The sequence below is a fragment of the Platichthys flesus genome, chromosome 3 (genome assembly GCF_949316205.1).
Source record: "Platichthys flesus chromosome 3, fPlaFle2.1, whole genome shotgun sequence".
Taxonomy (NCBI): domain Eukaryota; kingdom Metazoa; phylum Chordata; class Actinopteri; order Pleuronectiformes; family Pleuronectidae; genus Platichthys; species Platichthys flesus.
The window spans coordinates 23,902,967-23,925,195 of record NC_084947.1 but is presented as its reverse complement, the minus strand read 5'-3'; the positions used below and the strand labels follow the sequence as shown (position 1 = coordinate 23,925,195).

The 22,229-nt window shown below is 41.3% G+C and overlaps 1 protein-coding gene across 2 annotated transcripts in view; it reads left to right on the top strand.

The window, feature by feature from the left end:
- unc5db (unc-5 netrin receptor Db) overlaps positions 1–22,229 on the top strand; it is a 179,101-nt gene that overhangs the window by 145,763 nt on the left and 11,109 nt on the right. For both annotated transcript variants that reach the window (XM_062384865.1, XM_062384864.1), the window contains 2 exons: positions 5,104–5,275; positions 16,954–17,181. In XM_062384865.1, the coding sequence (XP_062240849.1) occupies positions 5,104–5,275; positions 16,954–17,181 (400 nt within the window). The remainder of the gene's footprint in view (positions 1–5,103; positions 5,276–16,953; positions 17,182–22,229) is intronic.

Here is a 22,229-nt window from a genome sequence, read left to right as displayed (position 1 = left end):
ACTCCAATGAATCATGCATTTTTTTTTGGCAGTGTTCTTTATATATCTGCACAGGAAGGTCTGCAGCCATCTTCATCTCTTGTTTTTCGATTCCTATCTACAACCTTTAAGGGTCTGCTTTCTTCCACCACTTGATCCACCTTTGAAAAACAATAAAAAATATCTCAAGCTTCAATCCGTCAGAATTCAGTTTTCAGCCACAGCCGTGACTTTCAAGTGCTTTATTTATCTTTCCGCCGCGCTGTGTGAGATGTTACTGTAGACACCCGTAATCTGCCTGTGGTCTGTTGTGTTTGTCATCTCACCAGCTGTCAATCACTCTTGACATCCTGGCAAACGCTTAAGAATTGCATTCCTTTCTTTCTCTCTTCTTCCCCCCAGTCCCTGCTCAGCCCACTTCTCCACACCCTGACTGAGTCCTATTAAAGCCCCTTTCTAAAAAAAAAAATGTTTACTTGAAGCTTTTCAAAGGCTCATCTAAATCTTTTCAAGGCACAGTTCTGCTTAGGTCAGACATATTCCGTTTCTTTCCTCTGAGGTTTTACGAGTGCTTTGTGTTGTGAGATAAATCAGTCAACCCACTGAGGCAGAAACACCTTTGTCCTGGTAGAATCAGAGCTTTTAATGATGGAACTTCCAAATGTGTGCTCTATGAACATTTGGGACACGCCGCTGTGTTTTATTGTTGTCTACACAGCCCATGTTCAATTTTACCTCATAAACCAGAGGAGGAAAACACTCAGAACTGCACAGTGTGTACCAGGATCAATTTAAGAGTTTGGGGGTTAACATGATAATCTCATACACAGGGTTGTCAGTAGAAGGGCACCGGTGCATAGGTGTGACAAGGCTTCCTGTGTGGATGCAGGGCCCTGCAGTCATAGACCGGGCTGCCCACAGTGTCTGACCCAGCTCAGTTGTTTCTCTGGAACAGCTCCAGGGCAGCTCCTGCTCTGACCTCACAGCTCATCTCAGACGCAACATTCATAGTACTGTTGCAAAGCACACAACTCTGTATCCCCTTCAGTGAGTGTATATAAGGACGCATGATGTGACAGCTGTCAAAAAGTTAAGCTAAAAACAGAAAAGGTCATAAGCTGTAATGTCAAAAAACATTTTTGATAACTAAAGATCTTTGAGTCACTAATTCACAAAATCACTAATTTATATTCAAGTGCTCATATTTCTGATGACTTATTTTTTTAATTAATGCTAAGAAACAGGGTGAGTATCAATGATCTAAATAATGATCAGAATTAAAGCACCGACCTCAACATTCTATGCATATGGAATTAACGAACATGAAAAACATTACAAAAAGTAGTAGTATGGACTGACGTAATTTCTGGAAAAATCCGAATCCAAATTTACTTTTTTAAATTACTCTCCCTGGCATAAAAATGCAAGCATTATATTTTGATTTGTAATAGGCTACCACAAATGTACATTGTTGAATAATTGTGATGATAGAAAAAAGCTGGGAAAATGTGGCCTAACTGTCGTTTTATAATTCCTATTCAATGGAAACCTGTATTGTTGTAGATTAAATTAAATAAAGTGGTAACACATGGGCCAACTATCTGGCATCAATTAACATCACAGGCCCTAAAGCCCCATGACAAAAATTAGCAATATCTTTAAAATAAAACCAGTGTTAATGAAATGTTTAAAGACTTTAATCTTAAAACAAATATCTCCTGTGAAAACTTGAAATCCAGAGTTTGGATGGGAAGTAAACTGGTCGATTTTTAGCATCGTTATCATCTTTTCCATTTTCTGCTCAGATAGACACATGACTCGGCTAACATCCATACGCACTCATCTCTGCCCTTTATTGACTTCATCAAAACAAGAAGAACGCACACTGGAGAGAAAAGGATTGACTCTCGGCTCTTCAGGTTCCTTTGATGAACTCATTAACAATAACAATGGGCCTGAGAGGCTGCGATCACACAGCTGAGCTCAGTGCATAGTGCCCACGCACCACAGTGTTTGCTCTACACAATAATCTGGCAGAACATACCGCTATTTATGTGCCTTTAAGTGCTTTGCATATTTACTCAACTCATTCAGAATGTTTTTTGAATATGACTCTAAATGATAGGTGAACACACATCATGGTGAATTGTTTCAAGTGATTCTCATTTTTTTCTCAGTGTGCCGTGGTGCACCGAGCTCTGGGACTGGAAGTGATGTGGTATTAAAGTTAGTTGAACAGTCATTAGGGTCGTATTATCAATCAAGACACTGTCCCTTGCAGTGTGTTTTTTTTTTTAAATAGATGGGGGATTCATTTCTGCTATTGTTAATGTCTTGAAGAGCTGTTCTTTCAATCAAGGAACCGTGCAGATCCTTGATTACTGAAGTTGCGTCGATAAAAGCTTTGCAGGAAAAAACTTCAGCAGGGGAAAAACAGGCTGCAGCAAAACAGAGATGTTATGAACGATGGCAGCAGAAGAAGCAGAAGTCTAGAAGCTTAACCTCTGGATGCCTGTTTGACTAATGCACCCATGCACCACATGAGGTGTCTTCAAAATGCTTCAAATCACAGTGGGACAAACAGGTGGAAGACTACAAGCAAATAAAGGGAAGTTAATGGAGCATGCTAATGTATGCATTTGTTAAGCGCTGCTCGACCCTCTCTCTTGCCCAATATGCCACTTTGCGCGGCTCCCTTAGGAGTGAGTCATGGCTCTCTTTATATAATGCAACTCATCTTGGGGCTTAAGAGGCAGCCTTCATCGTGATGACAAGTGGAACTTAGAGAAGAGGACACAAGCCTGTAAGGTTACTGCAGGACTCTTAGGCCCGAGCTGTGGGCTACTTAACGATCAGTTAATCGGCTCCTTGGCTAAACTTTGCATTGAATGTGGGATCAGGCTCGACGCTATTGGCTGAGGGATCGAGCGCCTGTCAAGAGCAGGGCTGCTGTTAATGTATAAGGACCGACTTCCCATTAGACAATGGGAAGACACGTGATGTTGTTCTGCATCTTGATGGAACCTGCTAAGCTAGAGAATAATGTATCACAAATTAAATGTATTATAGATGGAAGGATTGTTCTTGTTTACACTGACACTGTGTCTTATTTTTGTAGGTAGATATGGGAGTGTCTGAACATGAATTGCAGGACAACACAAATGAGGAGTTAAACAAAGAGGTCATGAATCCACCAACAGGTTGGCCAAACCGAGTATGCATACTCTGGGATATAATGGTCCATCGCAGGCTAGAGATTTCGGTTTAAACCTTTCATAACAATTCAGTGGAAACCAGTTTAAATAATCAGGGATCTTGTGATCAACTAATTATATGGATCAACAAGTTTCTGTGTGTACGTGCAAGTGTACTTGCAAGTGTGTTTGTGCGTTTTGTCTTTGTGTGTGTGTGTGTGTGTGTGTGTGTTTGCAAGTCAGCGAAAGAGAGAGAGAGAGGGAAAAGGGAGCAGCAGAGTTAGATGTGTGTGGGTTTGTGAGTTTGTGTGTGTGTGCATACGCGAGTGCAGAATTTGATGTTGTGATCGCTATAAGCGGTTTCCACTGTAATTTCTTACTAACGACTTTTCATAATTGCCATAGTTGTGTGCTCAGTTTATGTTTGCCATATTACAAACACTTCAGATGTGTGCACCTCCCATTTAGCTGGGCTTCCAGTATAAAAACCATATATCATTTAACAAGATGATGTGTCTAGCAGCTCTGAGGCTGCACTTGCGAATTCCTTCAAGCTAATGTTTCCTAATTAGCTCCTAACACAAAGTGCTGCCGTGCCCGAGTGGAATCTCATTAGTTGTACAGGTCCTTTTAAATCCAAGCAAGGTATTGGTAGCTAAGTTAAGCTTTTACCAAAGTTGTTAGGTTTATCTGGGGGACCATGTGAATATGTAGGAAAGCTAAAGGCCAATCTGCCAAATAGATCTGGAGATACTTAAGTACAAACTTTGAATTTTGGGGCTCGTAATTCGACTGATCACATGACATCCCCCAAAAGTGAAGCTAAAGTGCTTGATCAGGCCCTGGTTGCTGTCTGCAGTATAGATGTTAAACCCTCCCCTCCTCTATGTTGGCAAGTTAGTTCGCATTTAGTTCATTATTTAATGCTATAGAAATGGCGTGACATGATCGAACCTAATTGTTACAAAGTCACTTTATATCCAAATCTCTTCTTTGCTTGTTTCATGTCATTGTGTAGTGCGCAGTAAGTTAAAGCTGCTGCTGCTTTCATGGCGACCATAAATGAATCCTCCTTGGAGGGAGGACATCGGAAATCAAATCTAAATGTTCAGGTCTCTGATCTGTGATGACGCAAACAAGGCCTGCAAGCTTTTTTTAGAGGCGACGCTCTCCTGTGTTCATGATCCCACCTGCCCCCCTTTTTTTTCTGTAACAACTGCTGCCACCATCCACTGGCAAGACCGGTTTACTGTAAGCTGCTTTTAATGAGCACACTCCAACTCGACCCAAATTACTGTGACTTTCTCACCCGGGCCGGAGCCTTTTCTAGCGGCACGGCCGTGCAGCAGTAGCTTGAACTCGAGCAACACAAATCCACAGCACTGGCCCCCACAGGAAGCCAGAACTGGAGGTACAAGCCCTCAGGCGTGTTTTGTTTGAAGCCCACCTCGTTTCTGAAGCTCCTCTCATTAGCTTGTTGTTTCTCATGCAAAGGCTCAAAGAGATTTTGTTACCATGTATGATTGCTCTCGGATCATAAATATATAATGTTGAATACTGGAAGTCATGTGAAGATCACAGAGTTTTTTTTTGTCCAGAGGTTAGGGATCATGCTTCAAAAACTTTAAAGTACAGAACTCATTAAGGCATTTCACCTTAATGCTTTGGTAGTTTACCAGTCTTGCAGCACAGTAATTTATTGCATGCGTGCTTCACATAAGAAGACAGCTGTTCAGACAATCTCTCCCTGCAATAAAAAAATAATTTATGATGCATTTGGATCGGAGCAGGATGTCTTTCTGCTGACTCGTGTCCGTATACTAACTCAAGCAACATCTTTCCCTTGCAAGACTTTTATTTTCTTGTTTCCTTTACGCTGGTTTTCATTCTCATTCTGTGTGTGTGTGTTTGTGTGTCATGGTGTGTTTAGTGTCCAAACGCTGGAAGGCTGTGAAATCCTTCTGGGCCCAGAGGTGACATACGGTCCTCCAGGCCTGGACCTCTTCTGCCCAGTGGCCATGACCATCGCTCACTGCGCCGAGTTGGACGCCGAGAACTGGAACATCCAGCTCAAGAGGAAAACCCAGGACAGCAAATGGGAGGTGAGAGCTGCAGAACCCGGCTGTCAAGTACCGTGCGGCCCATCAGCATCTTAGCCGGGCTTAGACACAGTGTTTGCCTTTCCCTTGTTGTCTCTTTTCCCTGATTGGCACCATTATTTTGTTTGGTGGCTAAATGTAAAATGTGAAGGAGGAGGGGTAAACCAACCAAACTCAAGTGTTTCCACTGGTTATGTCTGCACTACGAAGCCAGCTTCATCTCAATACCTTGAATGTGACAGAAGTACAAGCGTATTGATTTTGTTAAGATATTATGCAGAAGAAAAAACTAGTCACGGAAGAAAAGTGAAGTAGTTTGTTTTTATGTGAATCTGTATTTTTTGGAGCTGTTTCCTCCCACTGAACACCTGTCTGGCTTCAGTGAGATACAATAGGCAGATAAGGGAATTGCATTTGCAGCATGTGCAATACACTCACTTCTTTACCTGGTTAAAATTAGCATGTTTTTTTTTATGCAAATTCAGCTGCAACACCTGGATCAGCGGATTGAAACAAACACCAGCTTTGCAATGAAGCCTGCTTCATGAGGCCCATATGTTTCTGAATTAGCTCATGCAACTGCTGAAGATGTATTCTGCCTCAGACCTCAAGCGCCAATGATCAATATATGTTAATTTTTTTTTTTTTTATTTAAGTTATCGTTATGAATTAAATGTAAATGCAAAGTAATGGCTGCATTGCAGGTCCCTATGGGCCTCACTCTTACTATACAAGTTTATTTGGCCTCTTGCGTGAAATTTCATGGAAAAACCAAATGCTTTCTTCAGTGCTTTCGTTTTCCCTGATAGTTATCGGTGGCTTTCCCCAGGTAATGGAAATGGCAGGAAGTGGGACAACTGGAGTAAATGTAGAAGCTCAATCTTGAAAAAGAGGTGGCAAAGAAGGGGAGAGAAACAGAACCTGGATTAAAAACGGAGGGAAATTAAATGGGGAGAGGAGAGAGCGGTGGTCAGACAGGTATAGAAACTGGACCTGGACTTATCTGCTGGGACCTGTTTTTTTGCGTTCCACAAATTCAGCTGCCAACATGTCCAGATTTGTCCAGGTAGTCCAGGTAGTCCAGGACTTGACCAACAGTCAGACTCCATTTACATCCTCACTTTTGTGTTGTCCTAAAGACGTGTGTCTTAAATGACATCAGGACTGAGAAGAGGACCTCTTCATGTGTAACCTGGCTAATGACTGCTAGCAAAACATTATTATTTCTGCCCAAGTCCTCAATGAGGTCACTAACCACCTTCAGAGGTTGCAATCCATCCGCCACGAATATTAGGTGCATGTTGAGTGAATGTCATGTGTTCAAGCTCTATATGACAGCAGTCCATTTACCCAAGATCCAATCCACAAGTTGGCATTATTTCTACTTTATCAGTAACAAAACCTGCCTTCAGGTTTGTTTTACTCTGCCTATATCAAAGCACTGAGCTTAGGTGTTGCAGTTTAAAGTGGTGGTCTTAGCAGGTTGACAGCAGTAGCCATGTTGTTAACAGCCAGAAGTAAACATTACATTTGATGGTGGGGTCCTTTCTAAAAAACACATGGGGGAAATTCAAAAACAGGTCTTGTCTTTGCTACAGCGGAAACCAATGGAAATATCACAAAGTTGTCTTTTGCTACTGTAATCAGGTTTGATTACACTTTGTTAATAGGACACACTCACACCCGCAAAAATGACAGGAACGATAGACGCTGTTCTGGGATCGTTTGATTGTTTGAATTGAATTAATGTCTTTTTTCAGATAGGTTTGGCACAGCTTTACTTGAGTGGCCCTGACGGCACTGATGCATTTACCATATGTGAGACCAGAACACAGCTTCCCTTTCCCAGAACCATGACTTCATTAAATGCTAATGCTGCTGCAGGATTACATCCGAGGTCTGTTACCGTCAAGATTGATTGGTATTAATCTGGTGATTTAGACGATCTGCAGGCACAGATCTTGACACCAGATGCCATGAGTTGTTCCCTCTGTTCACTGACCATTTCATGTGCTTTATGTTTGGTAAAAGGTCCAGTCAGTTACTGCGACATGTGACGGGTGAATTATGTGTGAGCCATAAAAGACTGCTGGGGCTTTGTGGGCAAGCTGATTGATCCGGCCTTATGTCCTCTGCTGGTCCAGAGGGTGACATAAGGCCAGATGAAGGTAACACCGCCGGTCCGGCAGGAGGAATATAAAGAAACAATTACAGCATGTAATGGCCGGGAAGAGGCATGGCTGCTGTCAGTCAATGCAGGGAGTGGCAGTTCCCATTGGACAAAGGAAGTATTGATTAGGGGATAAGGAGAGACACGGCAGACTGAATTTAGACGTGAGGCGATCAGAAGTAGAATCATGGAGATTGTTTCTCTGCTCACAACAACTCTCTGTTTCTCTCTATAGATGTCCTCACACACACACACACACACACACACACTCATACACACACATGCTCATTGGAGCATCGACACCCACTACATCCGAGAGAGGTGTAACTCACCCAGTGTTGTGCGTTTCTCGTTGGCTTTGTTCTGATGCTTTGCAATAGGACACATTGTGTTTGGTACTTTTCCAGCTCTGTGTGGGTTTTCATCCCAACAGTTTCAGCCTTTTTGTTCTCTCCAGTGAAGAAGAGTCCAAGTCCCAAACGCTTAATCCCAAACCTGAAGGCATAACAAGCCCAATCGCGCCATCACTTTGCATTACTTGCTCATGTTTCTGAGCAGTAACCAGCGCCATGATAACGAGGCTAGTAGTGGGGGTGAATAATGACGAGAATATCCAGTCAGGCGGCAATGTAAAATGCAAATGTAAAACTGACGTACATTTTTGGCAAGGCAAGCATGGGTCAGAATAATGAATGCTGCAGGTTTGCCCCTGGCTGTTGTGGTGCTTGTCAGCCCTTTAAAGAGCTTGTTATTTGCCTGCTCTCTACATTGTCTGCCTTTGTCCTGAGTAATGTTTTTCTAAGCGATAGAGATGGCTGCTGAGAAGAATATGTAAGAACTTCAGTGGCGTCTGCATGCACCCCGATCTCACCCCGAGCAAATGTGCTATGGAAGTCGGGTTAGGTCCCTGTAACCGTGTTGAAATAACTTTTACGTAACCCTGAAAGGTCACAGTGAGAATCTTTTGAGGTTTACTTGTGCAATACTTTTATCTTATCCTCTTCAAGAGAATTTGTTATATAATTTCACTAATTATAAAACCATATCTAAGTAATAGCACTTAGCAGCATATCTAATGCCCAGTGAAATGTTAAATCCAATAAGGTGATCCATTCTGTAGAGGTATGCAAATGCAGTGCAAATGAGCTACTGAGCTACTATAACCAAACCGGTTGGGACCCGTCAGGATCCATCAGGCTGGGCCAGGTTTTGACTGGCAAGCAAGCAAGTTACATTCAAATCACATCACAGACATAAAAACAGAATGCTTGTTTGAGAATGTCAGGTTTGAGTCGGGCTCGGCAAACTTTCCCTCAGGCTCAGATGAGTTCAGGCAGAGATATATGACTGTACTACATATGGCTTAGAAAGAATAAAGGATTGTATAGTGTTGCAAATCAACGAAAAACAAATTGCGAGGAAATGCAAAAGTAATCCTCAAAAATGATTCTTGCCTTTAGGGGATCGGTAAAATATGATTATTATATAAATATAAATTATTACATAAATAAATGTATGTGTTCTAAGTTTCACTACAAAATGCTGGACTGTGTATGTTAGGAGCTTCAAGTAGTGCCTCAGTCATTTGACCAAGATCGACTGTATATTAGTATTACGTTTTTAATTGTCATTGTGAGAGTGTTAAGCCCACAGCTACAGAAACGATGTTTCTTTAGTGAACATTGAGATGGATGACAGTGACATTATGCATAGGCTTACTCATCCCATTTGATTTCTTAGAGCAGCCAGATGAGAACAACATTAAAGTTACAGCCACAGAAGTTAATAATGTTACTTTAACTTACTTCTCATAAATGTCGACGTCCCAGCTATTTTATTATGTCTTCTTATCTCCCTCTCAGTGGATCGTAGATTAAGTTAGTGTAAAGATGCACCATTTGAAAACATATCGACAGCTACCGATTGCTACTGATTTAAAGTTGCTTCTTTTTAATGTTAGAGCAACAGGTCAATCAAATCAAGCTCTGAACATGTCATTTTGGATGGTGGAGGAAACCGTTCAAACTAGGATTGCACCAAGGCCCAACAGTCCCCTTACATTTAATCAAGCTGCAACAAATTGCACACACTCATAGATATCAGATCCCTAAATGCACCATTTTTTTTAAATCAAGATTTATGAGTTATTAAATTGTGAAAATGTTAGAAAAAAAACTATTTCGCAATGATAAAGGAAGAAAAAATTCTTAGATATACCTCTGATGGTAATCGGTCCAATAACTTTTGTGTAATCCTGCTCACAACCAACAACTAAACAGGGGTGAAAAAATAACATCCTTAAGGCGGCGGATTGGCATCGAAGCAGTAATAAATTTGTCAAATTTGTGTTTTGAAAAAAGGTTTGTCATCAAATATTTGTCATCATAGTTTCCATTCGGCTTGAGCTTTGAAACCAAAACCCTCATGCAGCACATCTAAAGTCCTCTCATGTGAAGTTGGAGTATGGAAAATAAGCCATATCATGTATCTACCCTAAAATCACAAGTTTTTTGATGTAGAGGTTTTCAAAGCAACAGCTACTGTGTAAAGAAGTGATTGACACATTTATAGAAGTTTCCATCTGCCTCCAGTTGTTATGCCAGGGTGAACACATTAAGATTCCATTGGCCTGTATCACAAAGCAAGTTCAGCTCAGTCTCCTCTAAACACTGGAGATTCTGGCTGACTTAACTATGTTTCGTGCCGCCCAGTAACAGCTCTTGCTTACAATCATATCACATAGTCTCCCTCAGCGAACACAGTTGCCCAGTTGTCATGGAAATGTACTTTTGTTCAATTGTCTTCCTGAACACTAAACAGACTTCATCCGCCTCTAAACTGCTGTTTCCAAGGTCGAGAACGCATCTAAACAAAAACCTGCCGGAGCAGAGAGAAAGATTGCGAGTCCGTCTGTGCAAAACACTGCCTGAGGAAAAGACACAGACTCAGTATGAGGTCCATCTGATCGAAATTCAGATTTCAACTTCTAACAGAAGCAACATGTACTTTTATCTCCACATGTAATGTCACATGAGCCTAAAAAGTCTTAATACACAGTTTAATATAATGTTTAAACTATCGATATGAAACAATCACTGTCAGGAGTCATGTGGGGATTAATAAAAATGGAGTCATTAACATAGAGCAATAATTACCTCTGTTGTAGTATAAATGTGAAGCAACGTATTTCCACTGATCTATAAAAATATTTTGCGTCTAAAAAGCTGTAAGCAGTCTTTTTGCGATCTGGCTGAATGATGTCTCAATTCGTTCCAGTGGACAGGAGACTTGCTGTTTCTTTATTTCAATCAATAGATTAGATTAGATTAGATTAAACTTTATTGTCATTGCACAGTACAAGTAAAAATACAACCAAATGCAGTTTAGCATCTAACCAGAAGTGCAAAAAAAAGGCAGTAAAGTGCAGAGTATTTTGCGTATTTAGAGTGGAATGTATATAAATAGATTTGTACAGTAAGAAATATATATGGAATAGTAGCTACAGTTCTAATGTACGCAAAATATAAATAGCGAGAAGACAGCATGCACCACTAATGGCTCATTTGTTATGCCGACACTTATAGTCTCACATTGTAAGGTATTGTAAGTTTTCCACAATGGAACTCTGAATTCATATAGTCTGCAGTTTTTCGTTGGCAAAAAAGCTTAATTGAATTTAAAGGGACTGTTGGGCCTAGACAGAAATATGCACTCTACCGAGTATCATTCTTTAAGTTACATTGGTGTCCCAAGTATATGGAGATTGAAAAGACCAGTTTCAACCATACTTAATAACTCATCTGGTGAAATGTGTCATGCCTACAAATGATTAATCAAGCACACTGGGCCTGTAGGTTTTGATAAAGTCTACATGGACAATCTGTCAAATACCAGAGAAGAACGCTGTGGTCCTGCACATGATATTAGCAGTGCATAACTGTTGGTTTCTCTTTGTTTCTGTTATGTTATTTCAAGTGTGCCCTGTATTATATTTATAATGTGCTGATTAATAAAAGAGAACAATCAATATTTCTGATACACCTAATATTGGGTGAGGCAGATGAACTGTGAATGCTGGCAGACACCTTAGTCGAGCCAACCCTATACAGCTAATCTCTCTTATGTCACAGACATGAGATATGATATCATTCTTTTTCTTTATCGCATGCTAATTTTACATAAGAGGTTGCCAAGATACAGAAGACAGAGTAGGGTCCCTAATTTGTTCTGTCTCCTCCCGTGTCTATTTTTCATAATCTGTCCCTGAGATGCCGCCCGATGCTTCTGCAGATTAGAAACCTTGTCAGTTTTCTCCAGGTCATCCAGTCAGAGATTAAACAGCTGTTCTGTTGACATCTTGTTTGTTTAGAGAGGTGTCAGTGAGCATTTCTGCTTCCTCCTCCTTCAGTACAGGCTCGTGTTTATCTAACCCTGCCCTTTATGAACAATCAGGGTTTTTCCTATTGTGGGAGACCAGAAAAAAAAGAAAATGATTTCTCCTCGGTGTAGGAGGGAAATTTCTCTATATGTGCAAGTGTTGCATATGAGGAATGGAACGGGACTAGGGGGACTAGGAATGAATAGAAAATTCATGTCGCTCTGTGATTTCCCTCTGATATTAAAAGGGCACAGAGAACCTTACAGCTTCCTGGTTCAAAATGATGACTAACCATTGAGGTCTAATCTAAAGAGAGTAGGCTGGGGGGGGGGGGGGGGGGGATACCTGTCATGCCATTAAAAAAAACCTATTCCAGTGCATTTTATACACAGTATACCCGTAGAAGACTCCTCCGCACTCCCAGCCATACTAAAACATTATTGAGTGTCATATTGCACTGTGTTACAGTTCTCTTGTGAGGATACAGCAGGAATAAAATAGGTAAACATAAAGTATTTACAGAAGGACTGTCAGACCGTGACATGAGTGTGTCTGAAAAGTGCTAAGGTCTCTCGCTGTGTGTTGCATCGCCTTGAGCAGTACACGACCTGATAATCAAGTACAAGCTGAATTTGCCAATAGAGAAAGCATTGAGTCTAATATAAGCCTCCTTTTTTGCTCCACACAATTCTTTGAGTTTCCTGATGAATTGCAATACAGTTCTGGTGAGACGCCAAACTGAACGGTATAATTGATCATTTACCCTTAGGTGGAGCACTGCTGGAAACACCCTTACATTGTGGTTTTAGCCAAATAATAAGCTTGGTGGTATTATGTATTATTGTCAATGTCAAATTCTATTGAAATCAAAAAACTGTGTTAAGTCGGTTCCTCAATACAGACATATTTTTGTATGACATCTCTCTGTGATGGGTATGCATGTTCCCTGAGGGATTGCCCAATACAGCTGGGATTGGCTCCAGACCGCTTGACCCTTAGAGGAGAAGTGGTGTAGATCAGTGATTCTCAAATTGGGGTACGCGTACCCCTGGGGGTACTTGAAGGTACTCCAGGGGGTACTTGAAATTTTTTTTAAATATATTTAAAATTAGCATCCATTCAAAAATCCTTGAAAAATTGTTATTTAACAAATATTCAATAAAATATAAGTGTAAGTTCATGAACTAAATTTTATATTCAGTAGGCTTTTCAATTTAATTATCCTAAAAAAACAGAGTCTCCCCCATACCGATGGTTTGACCCAACCTGGCACATGCCACCTGTCATCACCTGTCATCACCTGTCATCACCTGCCTTGAAAACTTCAACAATGGAGTTGAGTTGAAGTGCAGCAGCAATGCTGCTGAAACACGGAGGGACAAGCGCCAAAGAAGGCGAAACCAGAGCAGAGAGCCTTCCCTAAACAACACCGTGAGAGCTAGTGCCTCTTCGGAGGGGCGCTAAAATGGAAAAGTTTTCCGTTGTGAAGTTAATGATTCATAACAATAAGTCCGCGTCTCTACCGGTACCCTTTCAAAATAAAAGCATGTAATACAAAAGCGGAAATTAAATTGTATGACCCTAAAGCGAGCAAATATGTCACAATAAAATAACAGAAAGACACTTCAATAATATTAACAATAACATAGATTGGGTTATTTACACTTTATGTTTTTTCTGTGGGGAGAGATTAGCCAGCAGTGGCATTAAGCCACCACATCTTCAGCGGTATCTCCAGACAAAACATGAAAGTCATGTTGGTAAGCCACCTGAGTTTTTTAAGAGGAAACTTTCTGAATTCAGGTCATCTCAAGACACGATGTGAAAAGCCTCCCCAAAGCAAACGGAAACAAGCTACCTGTCAGTATTCTTTTCAATCCTTAAAGAAGATATTTTAAGATGATGAATATTAAAAAAATATGTTTTGAGCTAATCTTTTATTTAAAACTAAGTTAATGATTTATTTTTTGGGAAGAAGTGTTTAGCTATAATTAAGTTCATGAGTTCAGTTTGAGAACATATCTTTATTATGATCCCAAAAGAGGTCACTTTAAGTTGATAATTATTTTGAGGTGCACAAATCTTTATTTATATTGAGATAATAATAAAAGTCTTTAGTTATTTTATATCTTTTTATTTCGTAATAGTTCAAGAGAGACCACTGCAAATGAGCAATGTTATGGACATTGATGGAGTTTTAAATTTGAATGTGTCTAGTTACAAGGCTTAATAAATCACATTACATCTTTCTTTCAACCAAAAATACTTTGCGCTGGTTAGGGGGTACTCTGCAGAATTTTTTCTTCGAAGGGGGTACTTCACTGAAAAAAGGTTGAGAACCACTGGTGTAGATAATGGGTTGAAGTCTTTAAATTCTTAAAAACAACTGGTTCAATTGAATTGAAGCTTGAGTCCTCTGCAGTAAATGGTCTTTCACACATGCATCATCCAGAGCATCTATATGCAGCACTTTGTCTCTGGGATCTGTGATGGAAATTCATCTTGAGATTTGAAATAGTGAAGTTCTCAGACCGGAGTTGCCTTTGAGTCTTTTTAATAGTAAGCTCTGCAGAGGTTACACAACAAGCACAGGTTCTCAAAGGAACTGGCCACAACTTAAAAAAAGCCAGAACTTATACAAAGAGGCGATTCATAAAACTAAATATGAAGATCATCATCTGTGTCTATCTGCTGTAGTAGTTGGAGAAAACATCACTGAATAAGGGCATACACCCTGTTTATCAAGGTCATAGCAGTGAGACACCACCAAATAAGGGTTCCATCCTGTCAGGTAGAGGGTATCACAGCAGTGAGACACCTAGTCGGTGGAATTTTCCTCAAAAGATCAAACCTCCAATATTCTGGTTTGTGGACGACCCGTTCTACCTCCTGAGCCACAGCCGCCCCGAAGTGCAGTGAATATATGTTCAGTTCTGAATCAGCCCTTTGATGTATGTGTCTCACTGTCTCTTTCTTCCCCTTTCACCGGTCCAATCAAATTCTGTGCGAAAAATCAAAAAATCCCCCAAAACATGAAAGAAAACTCCTGGACAGCTGGTTGCTGTATTTTTGTAGCAAATAATAGGAAAGAGCACATTTGTGGGAGTGACTCAGAAGAATATGAAGATTTTAGCAGATTTTATTTACACAGGAAACATTGTATTAGGATCAGGTCATTATTCTTTTCTGAATTTACAGTTTGACAAGTTGAGAAAACTTGTCTTATCTCGAGGTCATTCAGCGGCTCTCAAGAATGCCTCCTTGGTGTTCCTTGAGGTCCAGTGTGGTTGTGTAGCCACAGGCTGTTTTGAAGCGACCCAGCAGTGAGTGAACATGTGGTGCTCTCTGCCGTCCTGCAGGCAGCGAGGACTGCCAGTAACACCTCTTTACTCTGCCATGCTGCCAGGTAACGTGTGGTTATTTTGCGAGGGAATAAAATGTTGCTCCTCCTCAGGGCTGTGTTTAAGCTGTTTGGCCTCACAGCTCCTCATTAAATTCTATAATCACACATATTTCATGGACTGTATCTGCTCGCCTGGACGGATGGAGGGGTGCAAAGTGCTGCGTACCGATGTTGTGACATTGGACATTCACGGAAAGATGTGTGAAGGAGAATTGGAGGAGTCAACGCTCAACTTTTGCTTCTTCAGTAGATCAGAACAAATCTTTACTCATCATATACGATATTTGAGCTCATTTGCATTTTTGTTAGGTCAAGTTTCCCCTTGAAATGAAGTTCAGAGTTTTCACTTTAATTGGTGAGGCAACTGAGTGTACTTGAAACAGTCATTCCACGACCTCAGTCATGCACTGTAAAAACACAGGCTGAACTCATCTCTTTCCAAGAGTTCATTGGCTTGTCATCACTTCCCTTTGGTACAATTACACTTCTGTTTCTCTTTTAGAGAAGTAGAGAAAAGAAAAGAAGGAAACAGAGAAGAATTCAAGACAGGACATGAACGAGAGGCTCTTATCCAGTTGGGATGAAGTTCTTTCCAGCTGCTGTTGTCATTTCATAAATAAATAACTTTATTGTTCATAATGACTATTTTGTATTCTGCTATGTGCTAACACCATCACTCATGTAGGAAATGTTTTTTCATGTTCTCAGGAGACTCCTAACAACCTGTGTGGGTTTTTGTGTTGTGATTTAATCCTGTGTTATGTTCCCTCCACTGTTCTTCCACTGCAACGTGCCAGAAGTCAATCCATAATAAATTCTACTGTGTGCTGGGCATCATTTGCACAGTTTCCCTGTCATGATATCCATGCAGCCCTGGGCATGAATATTTAGCTCTTCAACAGATTGTGTGTGTGTGTGTGTGTGTGTGTGTGTGTGTGTGTGTGTGTGTGTGTGTGTGTGTGTGTGTGTGTGTGTGTGTGTGTTCCGTGTGTCTGTCTGTATGTCACAAAGATAAAGTCAGATTATTTCTGATAGTGATGAGTTTTGATCAGTAATTTTCAATATGAGAAAGTAAAATACAATTTTCGAAACTCCTCCGGAAGTCTTTATTGTAAGGAATCAGAAGAACAGCAGAATGTATGCAGTCTGTAATGTTTACAGTTTCAATATCAGACTTTGAGTGTATTTAGGTGATATAATTAAAAACAAAGCAATGATTTTTCTTTCAAAAAATTCACGACAGTCATAAATATTAGTTTAATCTAAGCTCTCTTGATTAGTTACAGTCCTATATCATTAATAGTAATAGAAATTAAGAAAAGTAATTATTTGTTTAAAACTTTTCCTGATGAACTGAAGAACATTTGACTTGGTGGTGTCACTGACTGTAAATTGCCTCCAGAGGGTTTATGCACAGTATATACAAGGTTTGACAACTGTTAAGACATAACGTTTGACTATTTTGCAACAGGTAACAGTTTTATGGAAATTTGTTCTAGCGTTTTTGTGCACTTTGGGTTGTTTAAAGTTTTTCTGAAAAAATACTAAATAAATCTGCCTCAATGTTTAAAAAATACTTTCATAATATTGTATTATAAATGCTTAAAAAGATATATCAAACCTATTGTTATAATTGATGCATTAAAATGTCCGACTCTTTAATGTGATATTGTTTACCTGAGACTTATGGAATCAATAAAGACGTTAACTTCCTCTGTCCTTCTGCGCAGGAAGTGATGTCGATAGAGGAAGAGTCCACTTCCTGTTACTGCCTAATGGACTCATCGAGCTGCCACTTGCTGCTGGACCAGCCGGGCTCGTACGCCCTGGTGGGCGAGCCTCTGACGCAGGCTGCCGTCAAGAGGCTGAAGCTGGCTGTGTTTGGGAGCATGGAGGCCGGCTCCATGAACTACAGCCTGCGGGTGTACTGTGTGGACGACACACCACACGCCTTTCAGGTGAGAAGGGACACTAGCTCTAATATAATGTGAGACTGCTGCGTTCAAAAATGACAGTCGAGGTGGATCATGCACTTTCTTCTACGCTCTCCAATAGTTCAAAATAATTCCCTGATTGAAGTGAGACAGTGAGGTGGAAAACACTAATGGGTTGATTTGTTTATACTGGAAATTACTGATTTATTGGTAATTTTTTGTTGTAGTTATCCATGTGTCCAATTCCAATGATTACTTTGTAGAGAATCTGCAGTTAAAATGTGCGGAATCGACTTTTTAAAATGAATGAAATTACACCAATTCCTCCATTAGCAAAACTGCTTATACGTATATTGAGGATCACAAGGGCCTTGAGCCAATTATAGCTGACAAGCTTGGACAAGGCCGGGGTCACCAGTCCATCACTGGGCTAACATATTGAGACTCACAACATTTCACGCTAGGGCTGGCCAATCAACTCAAAATGTATTGAAACTGACATTTATAACCTCTAACCAACTTAATCCTGCTCATGTCAGTTCCTACTTTCCCAAATGCGTGCGTTCACAAACTGTCGCGTTTCCACTACATTCATTTTGCCACGGTGGCCCGGGTTCCTTGTACCGTGCTGTATTGCCATCAATAAATGACTAAATTAAGTTTGTTAAATTGATTGTGATATTAACTTGTGTTCATATCGCCCAGCCCTAATTAACAGTCACACCTCAATGGTCAATTTAGAGTCTGCACGTTGCATGTGTTTGGGCTGTGGGAGGAAGCTACAGAACCCAGGGGAAACCTACATAAACACTGATCTACTGATCCGCCCTACAGTAATGGACCCATAGTAAACTATCACCTGACTCTTCAGAGGCCCCTCAATTCATATTGTGTATCAAGCAGTCTTGTTGTAATCATAGTCCACGGTCAGCTGCCACCATGATCAGGATCCACCATCACGATCTGATGCCTATATAGTCCAATATCCATTGTCATGATTCACTGCCGCCATAAGGATCCACCATCAACTGGCGCCTCGATCATGGTTCACCACTGCTATCAGATGCCAACACGATACAGGATCCGCCTCTGATTCGTGATCCACGATGTGGCCGCAGTCTGCGACCCTGGATCTGCGAGCGGTAGGGCAAAGTACGGTGGCCCTGAGAGCTCAACGAACAGCAACTTAAGAAAACACATGCAAGTTGACAAAACACTTGCAAGTTGACAAAACACAAGCAAAGTAAGAAAACATCTCCATCAATTTCACAACACAACACAACACATTACAGAAACGCGCTGCAAATAGACACACGCGCTGCAAATAGACACACGCGCTGCAAATAGACGAACGCGCTGCAAATAGACGAACGCGCTGCAAATAGACGAACGCGCAGCAAATAGAGGCGACAACACAACGGAAGTGTTTCCAGAGGACAGCTAAAAGGGATGGACACAGGAGACACTAAAACGTCCAATACACTAAATAATTTCAGTTCCGCACAGGGGTTGTCATCCCGCGGCTCTGGAGCCGATCGCGGCTCTTCAGCCCCTCTGCAGTGGCTGTACAGCACAGTGTTGTGCATATGTTTCGCGAACGCTGAACTTAACGAATCAGTTTTCATATTATTAACGTGAACGTAACGATGAACGTGATTAAACGTCACGTTCATTTTTTAAATCATCATCGTATCAGGCCCTCATAAAATACCAGGAGCGGGCGTGGGTGTGTGTGTGTGTGTGTGTGTGCGTGTGGCCAGCGCACCGGGGCTCCGACCCCGCCCACTCGCTCGGAGAGAGCCACAGTGAGCTCTGAAGATGGTCCGATCTAGAGACATGCAGTCTTCTCCTGTTAAACTGAATAAGAACGCTAACAAGCAAGCCCCTGTTTGTGAGGAAATGTATTGTCCATAGTGAGCAGGGGTTTGAAACCTTTACTATCAGAAGAGACATTTTGCCCCCTCTTCTGAGCGAGTGGGCGGGGTCGGTGCCCCGAGACCCGAGACCGGTCAGCCCGCTACACACACACACACACACACAACACACAAACACCCGCACCTGGTATTTCATGAGGGCCTGATACGATGATGATTGAAAAAAAGTGACGTGACGTTCAATCACGTTCATCTTTACATTCACGTTAAAAATATGAAACGTGATTCGTTAAGTTCAGCGATCGCGAAACATATGCACAACACTGTACAGTACAGCCACTGCAGAGGGACTGAAGAGCCGCGTTCGGCTCCAGAGCCGCGGGTTGCCGAACCCTGTGCGGAACCGAAATTGTATGGTGTATTGGACGTTTTAGTGTCTCCTGTGTCCATCCCTTTTACCTGTCCTCTGGCAACTCTTCCGTTGTGTTGTCGCCTCTATTTGCTGCGCGTTCGTCTCTTTGCAGCGCGTGTGTCTATTTGCAGCGCGTTTCTGTAATGTGTTGTGTCGTGAAATTGATGGAGATGTTTTCTTACTTTGCTTGTGTTTTGTCAACTTGCATGTGTTTTGTCAACTTGCATGTGTTTTGTCAACTTGCATGTGTTTTCTTAAGTTGCTGTTCGTTGAGCTCTCAGGGCCACCGTAGCAAAGGGACTCCAGGGAAGAAGTCAAGTCAGTGAACTATATTGATGAGACATTCATTTATTTAATGTAATAGGGAGGGGGAAGAGGAAAAGAGAAATGTGGATTCTTCTCCTGGTTCTTGTCAGGCCCCCGTGCTGCAGCATTTTGGACAAGCTGCAGAGTCTTTAATGACTTCCTGCTGGAGCCTCAAAATAAGGAATTAGCTCTTTTACAAGATGAGGAGGCTCAGGTTCACTAAAGCTATATCCACTCTATCAGGAAATACACACTGTAGGTTGTGGCAAAGATTCAAACTCAACATATTTTGTGAATAAAAGTTTTTATTTTTTTTGTGCCTGATTTCTTTGCGGCAGCAGGGACCTCAACATGTGCTCTCTACCAGTTGAGCCATGTGAGTGATTGCAGATTCATTAGCACCGTGAAACAATATTTACAGCCGATAGTGGGGACTGGAACAGCTTGCCAGATTCTCTGCCAGTGCTTTTAATAGACTGAGACAAAAGCTGCCGTACTGTAATCACTGCCATTCAAATGTTTACCTTTTTTTCCCCTTGTTTGATTTGATTACCCTTCAGCGACCTATTGGGTTTTTAAGCATTGAGAGCTCATCAGTGAACATCAGAGAAATCAGGCTTCCTCATCTCCCCGCAGAGATTAGACTAACAGAAGAGCAGAGCCGTGCGGAGCACCACGAGCCTCGTGACTGGCTCTGCCTCTCTGTCATGTCTCAGCCGTCAGTGGCAGCTGGCTTTAAAATGCATTCTGGATTCGCTTTATGAATTCCATGCCTGCCGAGCAGATGCCAGACTTCTGCGTGTCCCTCGGGCCCCTGTCTGTTAGCACCACATCGCTTCTGTGTGTTTTCCGAGCTGCGGCACCAAGTCAATTACAGACTGGATCCTGGATCAACGGGAAGCCGGATGCAACACAAACATTTGTATGAGGGAGACGTTCTCCTCAGCTGAGAGCAAGACAGGGTTGGCTTCTGCGATACCGGGTGAAGCTGAGTCTTTTAATATTCATCTCATTGACTAGATAGATTTTTTTACAGTTAGATTCGTCTCATCTCTTCAGCTTGTCTCAAAATTGGAAGTTCAAATCTTGAAATCATCAAAATGGTCAGATTTCCTGTGTCAGTTGTTGCAAACCCACGGAATGTTGCAGAAAGGTCATATTGAAGACACAGCAGGTCGATGGTTCAAACCTGGAAACACCACTTGTATAAGTATTCCCCGAAAATACCCTTCACCTCCACCTCTAGCTTCTCGCCCTAAATTGTAAAATCTTTAAGATAAAATGATTTGTCTTAAATGATAACATTTTAAGCACAATCAGTGTGAATGTCCAAATTGATCCTCACAATACTCTTGATATATGTCACAATGCAACGGCCGCCAACTCCTCGTGTTTGAGTACTCGCTCAGCTGTGTATTGTGTCCAACAGCAGCAACAGACCAATCAGAGACATATATCTGTCTGGGACATGTTGGGCCAATCACAACCATTTATCTAAAGCAGAGCGGGTTTGAGTGTGACAGTATTAAACCACCTGGAAAGTTTATTTTCTGTAGAAGAAAGTTTATTTTTTGTAAAAGAAGAACAGACATCTCTACCTATGGCGTGTTTAATAGTTTGTTTTTTCACACAGCACTTGGTTGTCTGTCTGTCCAATTCGGTTTGCTATCCTTTGATAACCTCCCTTGGTAATTTAAAATGAACTAAGAGCTTTAAGACAAAATCATCAATGTGAGCATGATCACAGATCGAACTTTGCTACCTGCTAATGTCTATAAACAGATTCTGCATGTTCAGACAGTTTTGGGGCCTGAAGCCGTCTGGTCTCCATTTCACGTTTGAGCAGACTCTGGTTCCCCGCAGCTAAACAGTCGGTGTGGAGAGCAAAGGAGCTGGAACACATTGACTGAATTGGATCAGCTGCCTGCCTTTTTAATTTGTCTGCGTTCAGATAGCTGTTGATGGAGATTAGGAAAATGTTCCCTGGACCTAAGACACCTAAAAAGTCTCTTTCTATTTTATGTGGAGAAACCTTCAACTCATGTGTTAAAAGTATCTGTAAAAAGTGTACGGTGTTAGTTCCCTCTAAAATGCAACACCCTCAACCACTGCAGCTTCTGTGACTGTGTCCAGGACACTAAGGCCTGGACGTCACAAAACGTCCTAATGCTGAATGAATCCAATCTGAAGTGATTCTCTTTAACCTTTGACTTGTTAGTTAGTTTCATTTTCTTGCACCTGAGCTTTCAGCTTTTAACTTTTTTCATCAAACCGAATATTCCGCAAAACAATGGTCGATTCAGACGACCGCTCACATTCTCAACGCTCAGAATGATTTGAAAATTCCTCTGATACCTCCTCTCCTGATGGGATTTCTCATTTATGGTTGACTTTGCAACACTTGTGCAGCTGTAAAAAAAGATGATATAACAGTCAAATCAGTTGTGGGTGTATGTGATGTGTCAAATTAAAGGAACCGT